The following is a 13,599-nucleotide window of genomic DNA, read 5'->3' on the forward strand; positions in this document are numbered from 1 at the left end:
GAAAAATTAAGAGAGAACAAGGCAAATACACTGTTAAACAAATATTTATGGCAGATGTCATCTGTCATAAAGAAATTGCAGATGAAAGAAAGAGTAATCTGTGAAGGGTACTGAAATGAAACCCAAGAAATATATGACTGATGCAGCAGAAGAGAACTCACTGGAGAGATATAAACAGGAAAGGGACACATGGTAGAAACTGGAAGAATAATTAGAATAGGTATGGCAACATTAGAACTTCATTTTTGAAAACCAGAGAAAGGAATTTTGATGTAAAGGAAAAGGAAGATGAGCCTAGACAATAGTTTAGGTGAAAGGGCAGACAGGAAAGCTGCATGTGAGGCATGTTTTACACTGGATCTTTCAGACACAACCTCAGTGACAGGATCTGCGGTGAGCTCTGAGTTGAGGATGATGTCCTTTTCATGGGCATGAGTGACAGGGAGTGGTCTCTTCTGGGCTGAAAAAAGGAGGTGGGCATATAGAGCCAGGGTAAGGGCAGGAAGGTCTGTCTTTTAGATCTGTCAAGCTTAACCAGACAAAAATCTTCAAAATTATTTTTTTTTTCTTAACTTGGAATAGCTGTTTGATTAAGGGGTTGCAGGACTGGAGCTTAACGCAGGGTATGACAGGCAGAAGTTTGCGGCTCATGAGTGTCTATCTGAGCACAGGTATCTTACGTGGGACCTGACTGCAACAGAAATACATAGATCCATCTTTCCTAATCTTTGGGTTTAACACCTGTATGCTCTATCAGCAAGGAAAAGAGGGAGTAGAGCCCATCTCAACCTAATACTAAAACAAGACATGCATTACTTAGCATGGGAGTTCACACAGAACTACAGATAGAGGTAGCCCTAATTTTAATATTTCTTAACCTTTGCAATTTTAATCCATGTATTTTAAAATCAGAAGATTCTTCTATTAAAGATATTTATTGGTATTTTGTTTTTGGTTTTTTTTTTTACTTCTCCTGGACTCCTTGACAACATGTGTACCAAGTAATAAAAAAACACAAACAAAACCTCCCAAAACCAAACCAAACAGTTAATGGACTGGGAATGAGCATGGCCTAAGAAGTGCAGGAAGTTTCTTGCTATCTGATGGGAACATTCCCTGGAAGCATTCGACTGCAGTAGACTTTGTAGCAGTCTACAGTTTCTTATTTTAAACTAATTGTTCGGAGACTATTGATACTGCATTTCCTCCTTTTTGTAATTTAACAACAGCAAGGACATCTGATTCAGTCGTGCCCTCTTTGTATTTTACCATATAATACTAGACAAAAGAGCAGAGATCACTGAGAGAGGTGCTTGCTGTAATGGCACAGTTAAAGAGTGAAAGCTGGAACAATTCTCTTTGGAAAGGTATTTGAAGAGGTCAGTCTCCCTACTACAGAAATGAAGTTTTGATGGACAAAAAAAAAAGAGTTTGCTATTTGGATTCAGAGGGCTAGGTCATGGCTTTAACTCTTTGCTCAGTGACAGGAAAAAATAAAGGTCCAGGATTTCATACTATTATTTCTCCATTTAAAATTGATGCATGAGTTAAAAACATACTTATTCTTGAGTTTATTATCTAGGTGAGGAAATACTGTATTTTGTATTTTTGTCTTTAGTATTTTGTTCTTTGAAAACTCGACATTTTCATTAAGCTAAGAATGATATTTTTAAGTTAATTTATATGAGTGTGACTGTATTCTCTGCTGACTTGCTATTGTGTAATTCCTTCTAAAATGTTCTTTACAGAACCACAACAAAGATTCTTTTCTACTTAGGGCAAAAGTACAGTCAGAATGTATTATTTTCTCTCTTTCTCCAGCAGTTGAAGAGCAGCACTGAAATGGATATTCAGGCACCTGCTCTTGCAACAGGCTGTGAACTGAAGGTTCGACCTGAAGAGAGCCACTGGAATGCTGAGATAATTGAAAGACCTGATGTGCTTGACATGACCTGATATACTGAAATATTTCTAGGCATTTTTTTAGGTATTATGATAGTCATGGACCTGTTATGACATTTTCATACTAGATATATTATTTCAGCTCTTCATAATTTTTCTCTACAAATGACCTTTTGAAATTATCTTTTTTCCCTGTGTATGAGAGTAGTATTAACAGGTGCTAAACTGAAAACACAATCTATTAAATAGATAGAGCAATGTCAGTACAGTGCCCAACTCCCAGCAGTGTGCCATTAATACTGTGTTTTTTCAGCCAAAAAGGCAACTGAACGTTTCAACATCCTTGATTATCTGCAGAGATTGACAAAGTCCTTGCAGAAATAAAGAGATCAGACATTCTCTCTGAAGGCTTCTTTCACTTGGAGCATGAATTCTCCCTTCATTTCCTTTTATTTGAAACAGAAATTTTCATTTGAAACCTCTGCCAAAGGAGGATAGCATCTACTAAAGGGGACTTATCTTAAATAGGTATTGTAATAGCTAGCAATTTCCAAAGAATAGTGATCAAAGGATGAACAGGTAGTTATAGGCAATTTCTATGCTGTATGTTTTATTTACTTCCACTTACCAAGTCTGGGGGATGTATTGGTAAACCCTATATTTGCAGTGCCTGGGAGCTTAGGGAAGCAGTGAATAAATTGTAGGCACCTCACAGTTCTTTTCATTTTATTCATATAGTTTTGGTTTTTTTTCCTGTTGAGTAATGAGGGCAAAGTATGCAAACTGACTACAGAAGATAACAAAGAATCTGTACATGCTATTTTCAGAAAGAAATGTAAGTGGGGATTTTCCTTTGGAGGGGCAAAAAATAAGAGGAAGGTTAAAATTAAAGATTTGGGACAGGAAGAGTAAGACATCTGAGAGGGCTCATATGGGACATAGCACAAAGAGGGAAGGAAGCAGGAGAGGTTTGGCAGTGTGAGGTACTGATGAGGAGCAGGGGCGGGCAGACATTGATTAAGTTCTGCTTGATCACTTATTCTTGCCAGAAATGTGTAGGTGAAAGTGGAATAATTCTGGCATTTCAGGCTGCCTCAGGGAGCTAAACTGAAAGCCAGGCAGTCTGTGTATCTGCTTTGACTTCCATGTTTAAAGGAATCCTAAGTTCCTCCACTGCATTACTGGGTGAACACCTCCCCATGCCTATGTTACATTCGGAAACCCCTCATTCTTCAGAGCTGTGTCCTTTAGTCTGCTCTGCTTATGTAGCCAAATTTGGGGTCAGTTCTCTTTACTTTTCCTTACATGATTTGAGTTGTCCTGCCAATTACCATGTATGGGACAGGACCAGGAGCTTGTCCCTTGCCAGGCAGGAGATACTGCAGAACTTGCAGAGTATAAATGAAGGGACCTGAGCCCTGCTACTTGTCCTATTAAGCCTGCAATAGTGTGCGAAGAACAAGTAGGATGGGGGTGCCAATTAAAGGAAAAGAAGAACCCTTAAGGAATGAAAAGCTAAGACATATGCAGCTTCTACTGGAACAGGGAAGCAGATCTGCTTTTTCAGGAAAAAGTAGACTGCAGGCACTAATAGCAGAATTGGGTAGGGCTCGCAGAATAAGATTCAGGAAAGGAGTTCATTTAGCAGTAAGGCTACCTAGGTAGCTGAAGTATTGGTGGAGAAAACAGGAGGTGCCTGGGTGAGCATGTGAACTGTTCATATGATAAAGTGGTATAAAATAAATACTAGGAAATTCAAGCACAGAATGAATATAGAATTCACATTTTTCTTTGGAATTTTCTGCCCTTCCAAAATACTCCAGATCTGAAACAGACACTTATTATTGAAAGTACTTGAGATGCCTATTTACATCATAGAGTAGCTGCCCATCTCTATGCTCTATTTAAAAAAAAAAAACCAAACATACCAGCATTACTAATACAGCCATCACAGACTACTGGTCTTTGCAATATGAAGAGGAGGTTTGGCTCTAGAAAGGTCTGCACGGGTGATGCATGCAGAGCTGTGCTAAATGTAGCACAGACCGAATACTTGCCAGACTTTACATTTCCTCTATGCTTCATCATAGAACTACTTTGACCCCATTTTCACCAATTAAACACACATCTCCTAGTAATGCTTCTACATTTCTGTGGCAAGCTTTCATGTTTGGAACTATTCTTGATCCTCAAGTTAAGTCATTCCAGTATGTTAGACCATCAATTCTTTAATACACCCTCATTCTTCCAGTTACAAAAAAATGTTTGGGGAAAAAGCCCGAAAAACAGATTATGTGCTTGGGGGATGTGGATGTCTCAACTGAGCAACTGCAAAGAAGTTGGGACTCTTGTGCAAAAGGCTATGGTGCTGTTATCACTCTCTTTTGCCATCCATCTCTCACCATTACGTTTTAGCTCCCGGACTCAAAACAAAAAACTATTTTTATTTCTTTTTCCTCCAAATGCAATGGTTCAGTTTTTCAAGAGTTGCAAGAAATGAGCTTTGACAGCTTGACAATGCCATAAAGCCCAGAAGAAACCCACCTTTTAGAGCAGAGGTTAAATAAAAGCAGCTTTACAACGCTTTACACGGGTAATAGAGGAGGTGCCAGACTGATTTTTGAGCTGCTTCTCCTAATAAATGAGATCCTGAACAGGCACCGCCCGAGCATGAATGGGGCTGCACTAAGACTTTCTATTAACAGGTCCTGACTCCTGGCACTACCCCTACCTCTCCCCACGGGGCAGCCCAGAGCTGTCCAGAACGCTCGGTTCCCCGACGCCCCCTACGCACCCGCGGGAGAGGCGGGGAGTGCCGGGCAGGGGCCGGGAACAGCCCCCTTCGCGGCTTCACGGTGCTCCGCGCAAGCGCGTCAGGACGGGGCCTGCGCGGCGGGGCCGGGCGGCGGGGAGGTGCGCAGGCGCAGCATCGGGACCGGCCGCCGCGGGCGGGCGGGCACGGGTCTGCATCCGGGTCGCCGCCGTGCCCATTGTCTGGGGAAGGGGCCCGGGGCTCGGCGGCTTCGCGGCGCTGCACCCGAGGGCCCCAGCTTGCCTGCCTGCCTGCCCGCCCGCCGCTCTCCTGCTCAGGCTTTAGTAAGTGATGCTCGTCGGCTTCCCCCGCCCCTGCCCCGAGCAGATGCCGGGGTGCCCGCAGAGCGCCCGCCCCTTCCCTCGGGCGGGCGGGAGCATCGCCGTCCCTCAGGTGCCCCATGGCCCCGGCTGCCCTTCCCCCGTGCTTCGCGTCGCTGGCGTTGATGGATCACGGCGAGGCGCTACGGGTGGAGGTGCTGGCGGTTCCGGGGGCCTCAGGAGACCCCAGTGTCCGCCCAGCCGCCCCCGGGATCCTGCCGGTGCCGTGCTGTTCCCCGGTGCCGGAGGGGAGGAGCATCCCGCTCCTCCGTGCAGCAGCTGGTTAGCTGTGGGTGAACCCTCCCTTCCCGGTGTGCCTGCCGCCCCCCGCCCGCACCTGTGGCAGTGGATGTTCCCGGGACCCCGGTACCGTCTGCATCTGCCGGTTGCTCTTCGGGCGGCGTGGCGGAGGCTGCCCCTGCCTCTCACGGCCATTCTGCCTTTCCTTTTAATTTAAATACCGTTAAGGATGCTGAATTCTCATCGCGTCACCTAGTAACAGCACTGTGTTTTTTTTTCCTGCAGTGGACCGCAGTTCGAAGAGGAGACAAGTGAAGCCTTTGGCAGCTTCGCTGCTGGAAGCTTTAGATTATGATAGCTCTGATGACAGTGATTTTAAAGTTGGAGATGCTTCAGGTAAATATGCTTCCTCATCTCCTCCGTTCAGAATTAACTCATTTTTTGTTTTATGGCTGGTCATTGTCATATGGGAGACAGAATGGTATTGGTGAACTTGGACTTGATATTGGGACTTTGAGCCAGTTGAACTTCAGTGACTTGATTGGATAACTGGAAATGCTTACACTGCATATAAGAAGCAACTGATTAAACAAAACATCCATACAGTACTTCCGTTGCAATTAATTTTTTCTCTACAGAAAACTCATGATTCATATCAGGCAGTTTTCGGCAGAAGCATTTGAATAGTTTCTGTGTTTACTGCTTTAGCTATATGTTACTTTTCATTGCTTCAATGTAGAAATAATTCTTGAAATATTCATGCATTTAGTATTGGAATAAGAATGTTGTAAAACCATTAAGTTTTGAATCAGTCTGCATAATAGTTTGTTGTGGAGTTAAGAATTTGTCTATTTCTCAAGGCTAGTTCCACTTTGTGAGTAATAACTTCAAGCAGAAAGATCTGTTCAGATTTTTGTTGTGTTTTAAAATTGATAAGACTTAGTATTCACTTTTAGAAAGCTATGCAGAAAGGTGTATGCATTTCATACTAGAAAAAAAGCCCTTCCTGTGGAGTGGTTTTGTTCTGTTTTTTCTAGGTGTGCAGGTTACTAAATCAGGTAAACATCTGCAGAAACTGAAAGCTAACAAGTTGCCAAAATAGATTTAATAAATTTATTTATTAGTAATGAAGTAATTTGGTTGGTTGGTTGGTTTTTTTTTTTCCCCCCTATGCTTAAACATATTTCCCTTGGCCTGGTAGAAGAAGGTTGCAGTGCCTTAAGGGAGTAAAACTGATGTTAGTTTTAGCAATTTCATGCTAAGGTTTTTGGGTGTTTATTTCATTTACATTTTTACTCTCCTTTTGGGAATTTTTGATCCTTTCTTTTGAATAAAACCACTGCCTTTTGTAGAGACAGCTTGCCATAAAAGGAAATGATTTTTTTGTTTCCAAAGAAAATCTTATTCTGGAACAGTAGTGTAGGCAGGATTTAAGGGAAAAGGAGAGTAGGAAATGGAGTATGGGAGATGGACATGTAATTCAGAGAAATGTTACTTGATTAAAAGACCATAATTAATTAATTAAAAAATCATCAATAAAGCTTCCTGACTCAACTATGTCTAAATATAAAGGATTTGTTTCTAATTGATACCCTCTTTGACTTTTAGGATATTATATGTACGCCAGGGGGATGTGTGTGTGTCAGTGTATTGACTTCAGAATATTTCAATCTGAGTTTTGCTTTGATGAAGTTGGGTCAGAGTTCCCTTAAAAAACAGCAATGAATTGAAACTAGCATATGAGAACCCCAGATTCTATTATTTTTCTACTTACTCTATGTATCTCAAGCAGCTTTGTTTTAACATTTCAGGACCTATATCTATCACTTGTATTAGAAAGTAATATTCTGCTTAATAGAATTTAAAATTTAGTGAAAACACTGGAACAGCAGCAGCATTTGACATTGTACACTTTGTTCAAAGGTTTTCAGTGTAACAGCAGAAAGTTGTGAGGGTTTGGAGAAGTTGGGGAATAGAAAGTTATTAAAGTAGAACCTTTTATGTTGAAGGAAAAATGAAACATTGCTTTATGGGTAATGCAAGTTAAGTGAATAGCTGCAGGATATTTGAAGCAGAACATCTGTGCTTATTTAAAATGCAGCTGGTATAACAGCCTTAAATTTGGCTGAACATAGTCCAGACAAATTCTGCATTGTTGCTATCAGAAAACAAGTTTTGCTGCCTTCAAAGTATAATGTGTATTTTTTCATTGCAGTCAGGGCTTATGCTCTTTTTCTCTTTTTAGTGTCTGCTGTAGAGTTGTCTCCATGTACAGCTTGTTGCAAATCAGTATTTACTATTTGTTTCAATGCAGAATATCATTGCAGAGTTTGCTTACAAAAGGAAATGTGTGAGAAGGAAGAAGCAATCTTTGTGCATTCAAAGTGATCATAAGTGGATCAGAAGAATCTGAGAAGTATGATAGTTCCACAGCTCTGGAATGTATGTTTATTTGATTCACAAATGCACATATAAGTGTTAAAAAAAAGTTCAAAAATTTAAAAGTGAAAAGTTTAAGAACTATTTCAATACTGAATCAAAAGAGTTCTGAATTTGTTTACTATTTGCTGATAATGTTGCATCCAAATGTAGGAGTTTTAGGATATTAAGTGATATATGCTAGCAGATAATACTGTGCCAGTGTAGGAGGACTGAGCCCGAAGCATTTAAACTTTTGCACATGTTCATTATTCTGTCAGATTTCTGGGAATAGGAGATGCAGTAAAGAACTGGAAGCTTGGTACTTAGTGCTTTTAGGAAGGACTGAGCATTTCATAATTTTTTAATTCAGAATCCTGATGGCATGGTAATTGATTTTTCTTTTATCAGAGAAAATATTTCTCATCACCTAACTTCCATTTCCACAAAAAAAGCAATCCGTAAGAGACACAGCTTTTTAGTGTGGTTTATTTAATTTTGATTTAGATCACACCAACAGGATGTTACTGGCTTTTCTGCTTTAAAGACCTCATCATTCTGATACCTCCTTAGAGAAACTTATTTTTAGGACTGTCATATTGTAAATTAGTGTAAATAGTTTTCTGGCCTTTTTCATTGTGATAATATTAGGTAACTTTTAATGTCTTCTCTGTTTCTATATAGTAGGAAGTGGTAATGCTATATTTTAAAGCTCTGTGGTTGCCTGTTTTTTATAAATATCTCCAAGAATTTGTTCCTCAAGTAGGAATGTTACATGTAATCTTAATGTGGCATCAATGAAAAATATGAGCCCTTTGGGGTCAAAATGTACAAATGTGTTACTTGAAATGATGGTACTCTACTGAGTTATTTGAAGTTTCACTTTTAAGTTAATCTGAGCAATTTTTTTGGTGCTTTTCCTCTAATTTATTATTTATTTTTTAATGAGAGCAGCCTGAGATTAACTGGTGTCAGAAATCAGTGTATAGTTTTAATGTCATTCCCAGTAGGATTCCAAAGCAAGTATTTACCACTTCTTGTCTCTTTCATTGTTGAAGTTGGTCTGTTTTGGCAGCTCATATACTGAAACTGAAATGATGCACAGGAGTGTAGTATGGTCCTTGAACAAGAGTTGTGTGTATTTAAGGACTCTATTTCAGTATAGCTGAGTGTAGTTAAATGTTACTTTGAAGAACTGGATTCTGTCACTACTTCTGCCACTAATCTCCTGGACTCTAATTATTGGAGACATTTGTAGATGTTTTTTTCTTTTGGAGATGAATGTGGAATCTGACTTGAGTAAATGTTATGTACTGTTATTGCAATTGAGGTCAGTAGGGGCTCTGTTTGAAACATGTAATGATTTGTATAAATGCATATATTAGGTATTAAAAATTCCATGACTTGATGTAGAAATAAAAAGTTGCAAATATCTTATATCTTTCTATAATTTGTTTCCTCTTAGCATGCTGTACATTCCACTTTTGCTTTCCTGTACAGAATACTGTAAGGTAAAGTAATGTTTGTGAAGCACCCAAATAGTGTAGTAATAAACACTACTAAAATGTTGAAGAAACTAATACATTTGGTTTTGAGAATAAATGTAATGATATACAGCAGGAAAGTTGTAGGGTGTTTTAGTTGACAGTGAAGGTAAGAAAACATTGAATAGTTTAATCATTAGTAATTTCATGTAATGGCACAGCCTTAATTGTTACAATGTTTTCAAGACTTGACTTTTGCAGCTTTAATGTATTGCACAGGATCCCACAGAGTGGAATTCCCAAGGGGTTTTTCCCATTGAGAAAATGGAAAACACTGCCATTATGTTCTCTTGGGTTATCTTCATGCCAAATGCGATCCTTTATCTATACAGATATCTGCCGTTTGAAAAAACACTTTGGAGTAACTGCTGAGCATTTTGAATTTGTGTTCTCTTTGGAAACATTGAGATTTCTGTTTTTCTGTGTGTTTCCTGACAGCAAAGAAGTAATGTAACAGAAAATCTAGGCTTTCATTCCAGTGCCTGGGTAGGGTGGGTTTAGTGATGGAGTGACTTTATTTTTCTTTATTTTCCCTCCTCCTCTGACTCTTTGTGACTTGCCTTTCTAGTCTGTATGTCCCTTGCTCCTTGATTCAGTGGTGTTCTGTTTGCTCAGTCTGTCTTGAACAGGATTTTTGTGATCTGCCTTACTACTTCTCCTTTACATTCTATTGCATCTCCTTTTTTGTGTGTAAATCTGTATCTTCTGTATTTCCTGCCACATTGAGAAGGCTCTTCTGCACTTCAGTAACTCTAGCTTGGTGGGATGGTCTGTTTGCAGTCTGGTCACCTCTGAGTGTCTTGACATGCTTAGTGAGAATGGGATGTTTCAAGTGTTTCTTGAGCATTTACCTAATACAGTGTCTCAGAGACTTAGATTTAGCATGCCCCAGACCCATGTTCTGCTGTCTACCAGTTGGCTACTTCCCTTGTACAAGCTGTGAAACTCTTAGATGTTTCTGGAAAAACATATATTCTGTCTCACTGTTCAGTAATTTGTATTGGAATTCTATTGTATGGACTTTTTAAGACTGTAGCTTTTCTGAGAAAGTTGTGGGGCATGCAGTACCTCATCCCAAACAAGTAAAGTTTGCTATCATTAACAACAGGGAAACTAGGACATGTCAAGCAATTTCAAAAAGTAGAGTAACCAGTTTAATTTGTATTACAGCATTGTAAATAAGAAAATTCTCAATGCCTCAAGTCAGGGTTGGCAGCCTTTAGTTTTTAATGTTTTTTTGACTTGTATAGACATATACTGAAATGGCTGTGATATAATCACTGCTAGTGAGGAATTGAGGAATCTGCCTGCTAAACATCTTCTTCATTCCTGTTTTCTGTTAAACTAAATACTTGTCTTCTGAAAAAAGTGTAATTGTGGACCAGGATCCCATTTAATTTGTTCAGTCTACACAGGCAGTTAATAAAGAGTTCAGATGCTTTTTTTCAAAATGCAATTCGAGAAGTGAATTTCACTTCTTCAATCAGTAATATCTTAATCTATGTTGGTTTTGGTTTAATGTTATTAATTATGTTACTTTAGACAGTTCAGGTTTTTTTAGCTGACACCATTGCCAATGTTGGATTGCCAGTAGCTTGCTGGTATTTAATCAAACTTGGCAAAATAACACAGAAAGCCAGTGGCATGTATCTAACTGGTGCTAAGTTCCCTTTTTTGAAGTTATGTTGAAAGTGAAGTATTAAGCCTTTCCAGTACTTGTTTTTCATATGATTATATCAATCTTAGCATAATGGACCTCTGTGGCTTTCAACTAATAGATGTGATCAGGAATTTACCAGTTACACAGCTCTGCCTCTGGCAATTTAATGAAAGTTTGTATTTTCAAATATGATCTAGGTTCTCCTGCCTTATTTTTACATCCAGTTATTAATATTGGAACTATCCAGTTAGTTTAAGCATTTCCTTAAGGTATTTTTTTGTCTTTAACATAATTTGCAATTTTAAGATCAGAGCCAAAGGAAGTAGAACTGCTTTTACCTTTCACATGTTTGATTATAGCAGGTGTGCAAAGGAATTTTGTGACTCTGGAGCTGTTGCGTGAAAGTTTATGGGCAGATGTTGTTGTCAACAAACACTTTTGCAGTACTTTCTGCTTTGCTCCTCTGTGAGGTTGCAGGCAACCAGGATGAGGGATTGTACATGGTGTGTAACATGGTGTTTTAGCAGAGATACCCTGGTAATTTGACCTCATCATGTCCAAGATTTGTTACCTGCCTTGTGATTGGGAGAAAGGGATTTAAGGGATCAGTAGAGAGGGTAATGGTGATCAAGTAAGTGACTTCGGTTGCCAAAAGGATTAATTAACCTCACCTGCAGCCTGATTTTTGTTCTTGCCCTTGTGAAGACTACTGGTAAGGGCTGGGGGCTGGGTTACTTCTTACATGATGCTTATGGTTTATAACTAAATAATACTATTTAGCAGTATTCACTTCAGACATGGTAGTTGTTTCCTGTATTGCATGCTCAGTTTTTCATGTTTTTTACTCCTCTTCAGTGTTCCAGGATCATGAACTGTATTCTTTGTGTGCAGCTTTGAGGTGCATGGATAAGACTCCACCAGGCAGGACTTGATACAAAAAAAATCAAGAAAACTTAAAAAAATGAAGCTACATAGGATGGTTTGGGTTGGAAGGGACATCAAAGATCATCTAGGTCCAACCCCCCTGCATGGGCAGGGGCCCCTCCCACTGGACCAGGTTTCTTAAGGCCCCATCTAACCTGGCCTTGAACACTTCCAGGGAGGGGGCAGCCACTCTTCTCTTCTGCTATGTGGAGTTGGTTGGGCTTTGCTAGTGGGACAGGCAATCCCAAAGTTGAGTCCATGATTGCCTTTAGTTAGTTTATCCTTCAGACTCCACTTAGAAACATGCAGCAAAACTGCTTTTTACTGAGCTGCCTGTAAAACTAAAAACTGCATTGAAGGTTCGGCCTGTCATCTGTGACTGGCAGTGTAATTGTATAGTGTAGCACTAACCCTCTGTATACATGTGTTTTCTTAGGCTGTTTAAAAAAATACATATAAAATATTAAAAAAATCATGTAATACCATGCTTGAAGTTCCTTGTATAATAGTCCTGCAAAACCCTGGGAAGATTTTATTTTTGTAAAATGCTATGATGATTTCAGTAGTTTTCCCCTGAATTCATGTGCTTAGTAGGTATTATAGCTGACACTCTGTAGTCACTTTTCTCTCCATTACATTTTTTTTCTTACATTAAATCTGGAGCATTAAATTCTGTCCCAGAAAGTTCCTCCCTGAATTACCCTCTTTAGATTTGTGAGCTGCCTGCTGTTGTGCTCAGTAGAGCTAAAGATACAAGGTGTACAAAAATAAATGATGCCTTTCTCACAACTGTTATCTCTCATATTTGGTCTCAGTGGAACTCTTTATTCTTCATTATTTGACAGTGTATCTGGACCCATCTTTCACTGAGAGTAACTGGACTTCTCTCCCATAGGGAATGACATGATATGGTTGCCAGTTTGAAAGAGCAGTTCTTTAAGAATTTCTTTCAAGGAGAAAATTGTATACTACAGCCTCTTCCTAGCTGAAAGTGCATCTGACAGAAGGACACCTATAAAAATAGCTGTTATCACAGAGTAGCTCTTTTTAGCAAAGTGCCTATCACAGTGGATGCATTCTGATAGAAGAGGGATCTCCTGTCCTACAGGTATCTCTGGTGTGTGCTTGCGTGCACAAAGGGGAGTACAGAGGATAATGAGCAGGCAGAAGGCAAAGAGAATTTGAAGGAGAGAAGTTAATGAAACTGAAGTTTATTTGTTCTCTGCTTTATATCATTCCCATGGCATAAAGCAGCTAGAGAGTATTCCCAGTGTGGTATTGATGTAGAATAATCACTGTTTGCCATTTAGAGTGCTGTTAAAAGCAAACTACACCCAGACTAAGATGCCAAATGAAGCGAAAGCTTAAATTCACAATAAGTTTAAGCATACTTAGAAATGGAACAGCACAACTAATTTATCCAAACAGATTACCATCATGGAGTTGTGGTGAGGAATTCAAACAAACTAATATACAGTAACTTAAAAATCCAATTAAATTACTTTTTTAACATTGCAAAACCCTAGGGTAATTTATTTAGGGTGAGACAAGTAGTGCATATTGGCAACTTGGAATCTGTGAAATGAGATACAGAAATACATCTTACTTTTAAACGTATGTACCTAATTTAATCTATAATGTAAATACCTAGAATGGAAGTCTAGCTTTAGGAATTACTTGTAAAGTGTTTGTGAGAGCTGGCAAATACCGTAGAATAGTTTGGGTTGGAAGAGAGCTTTAAAAATAATGTAGACCAACACCCTGCTGTGGACCAGGATG

At 39.4% G+C, this 13,599-nt stretch overlaps 1 protein-coding gene across 5 annotated transcripts in view; it reads left to right on the forward strand.

The window, feature by feature from the left end:
* The first annotated feature begins 4,860 nt into the window (after window positions 1-4,860).
* Window positions 4,861-13,599, forward strand: part of PHF14 (PHD finger protein 14) — a 152,628-nt gene continuing 143,889 nt past the window's right edge. For all 5 annotated transcript variants that reach the window (XM_030445688.1, XM_030445687.1, XM_030445689.1 and 2 more), the window contains exons 1-2: window positions 4,861-4,998; window positions 5,560-5,670. In XM_030445688.1, the coding sequence (XP_030301548.1) occupies window position 4,998; window positions 5,560-5,670 (112 nt within the window). In that variant the 5' untranslated portion in view covers window positions 4,861-4,997. The remainder of the gene's footprint in view (window positions 4,999-5,559; window positions 5,671-13,599) is intronic.

This window comes from Calypte anna, chromosome 2, assembly GCF_003957555.1.
Source record: "Calypte anna isolate BGI_N300 chromosome 2, bCalAnn1_v1.p, whole genome shotgun sequence".
Taxonomy (NCBI): domain Eukaryota; kingdom Metazoa; phylum Chordata; class Aves; order Apodiformes; family Trochilidae; genus Calypte; species Calypte anna.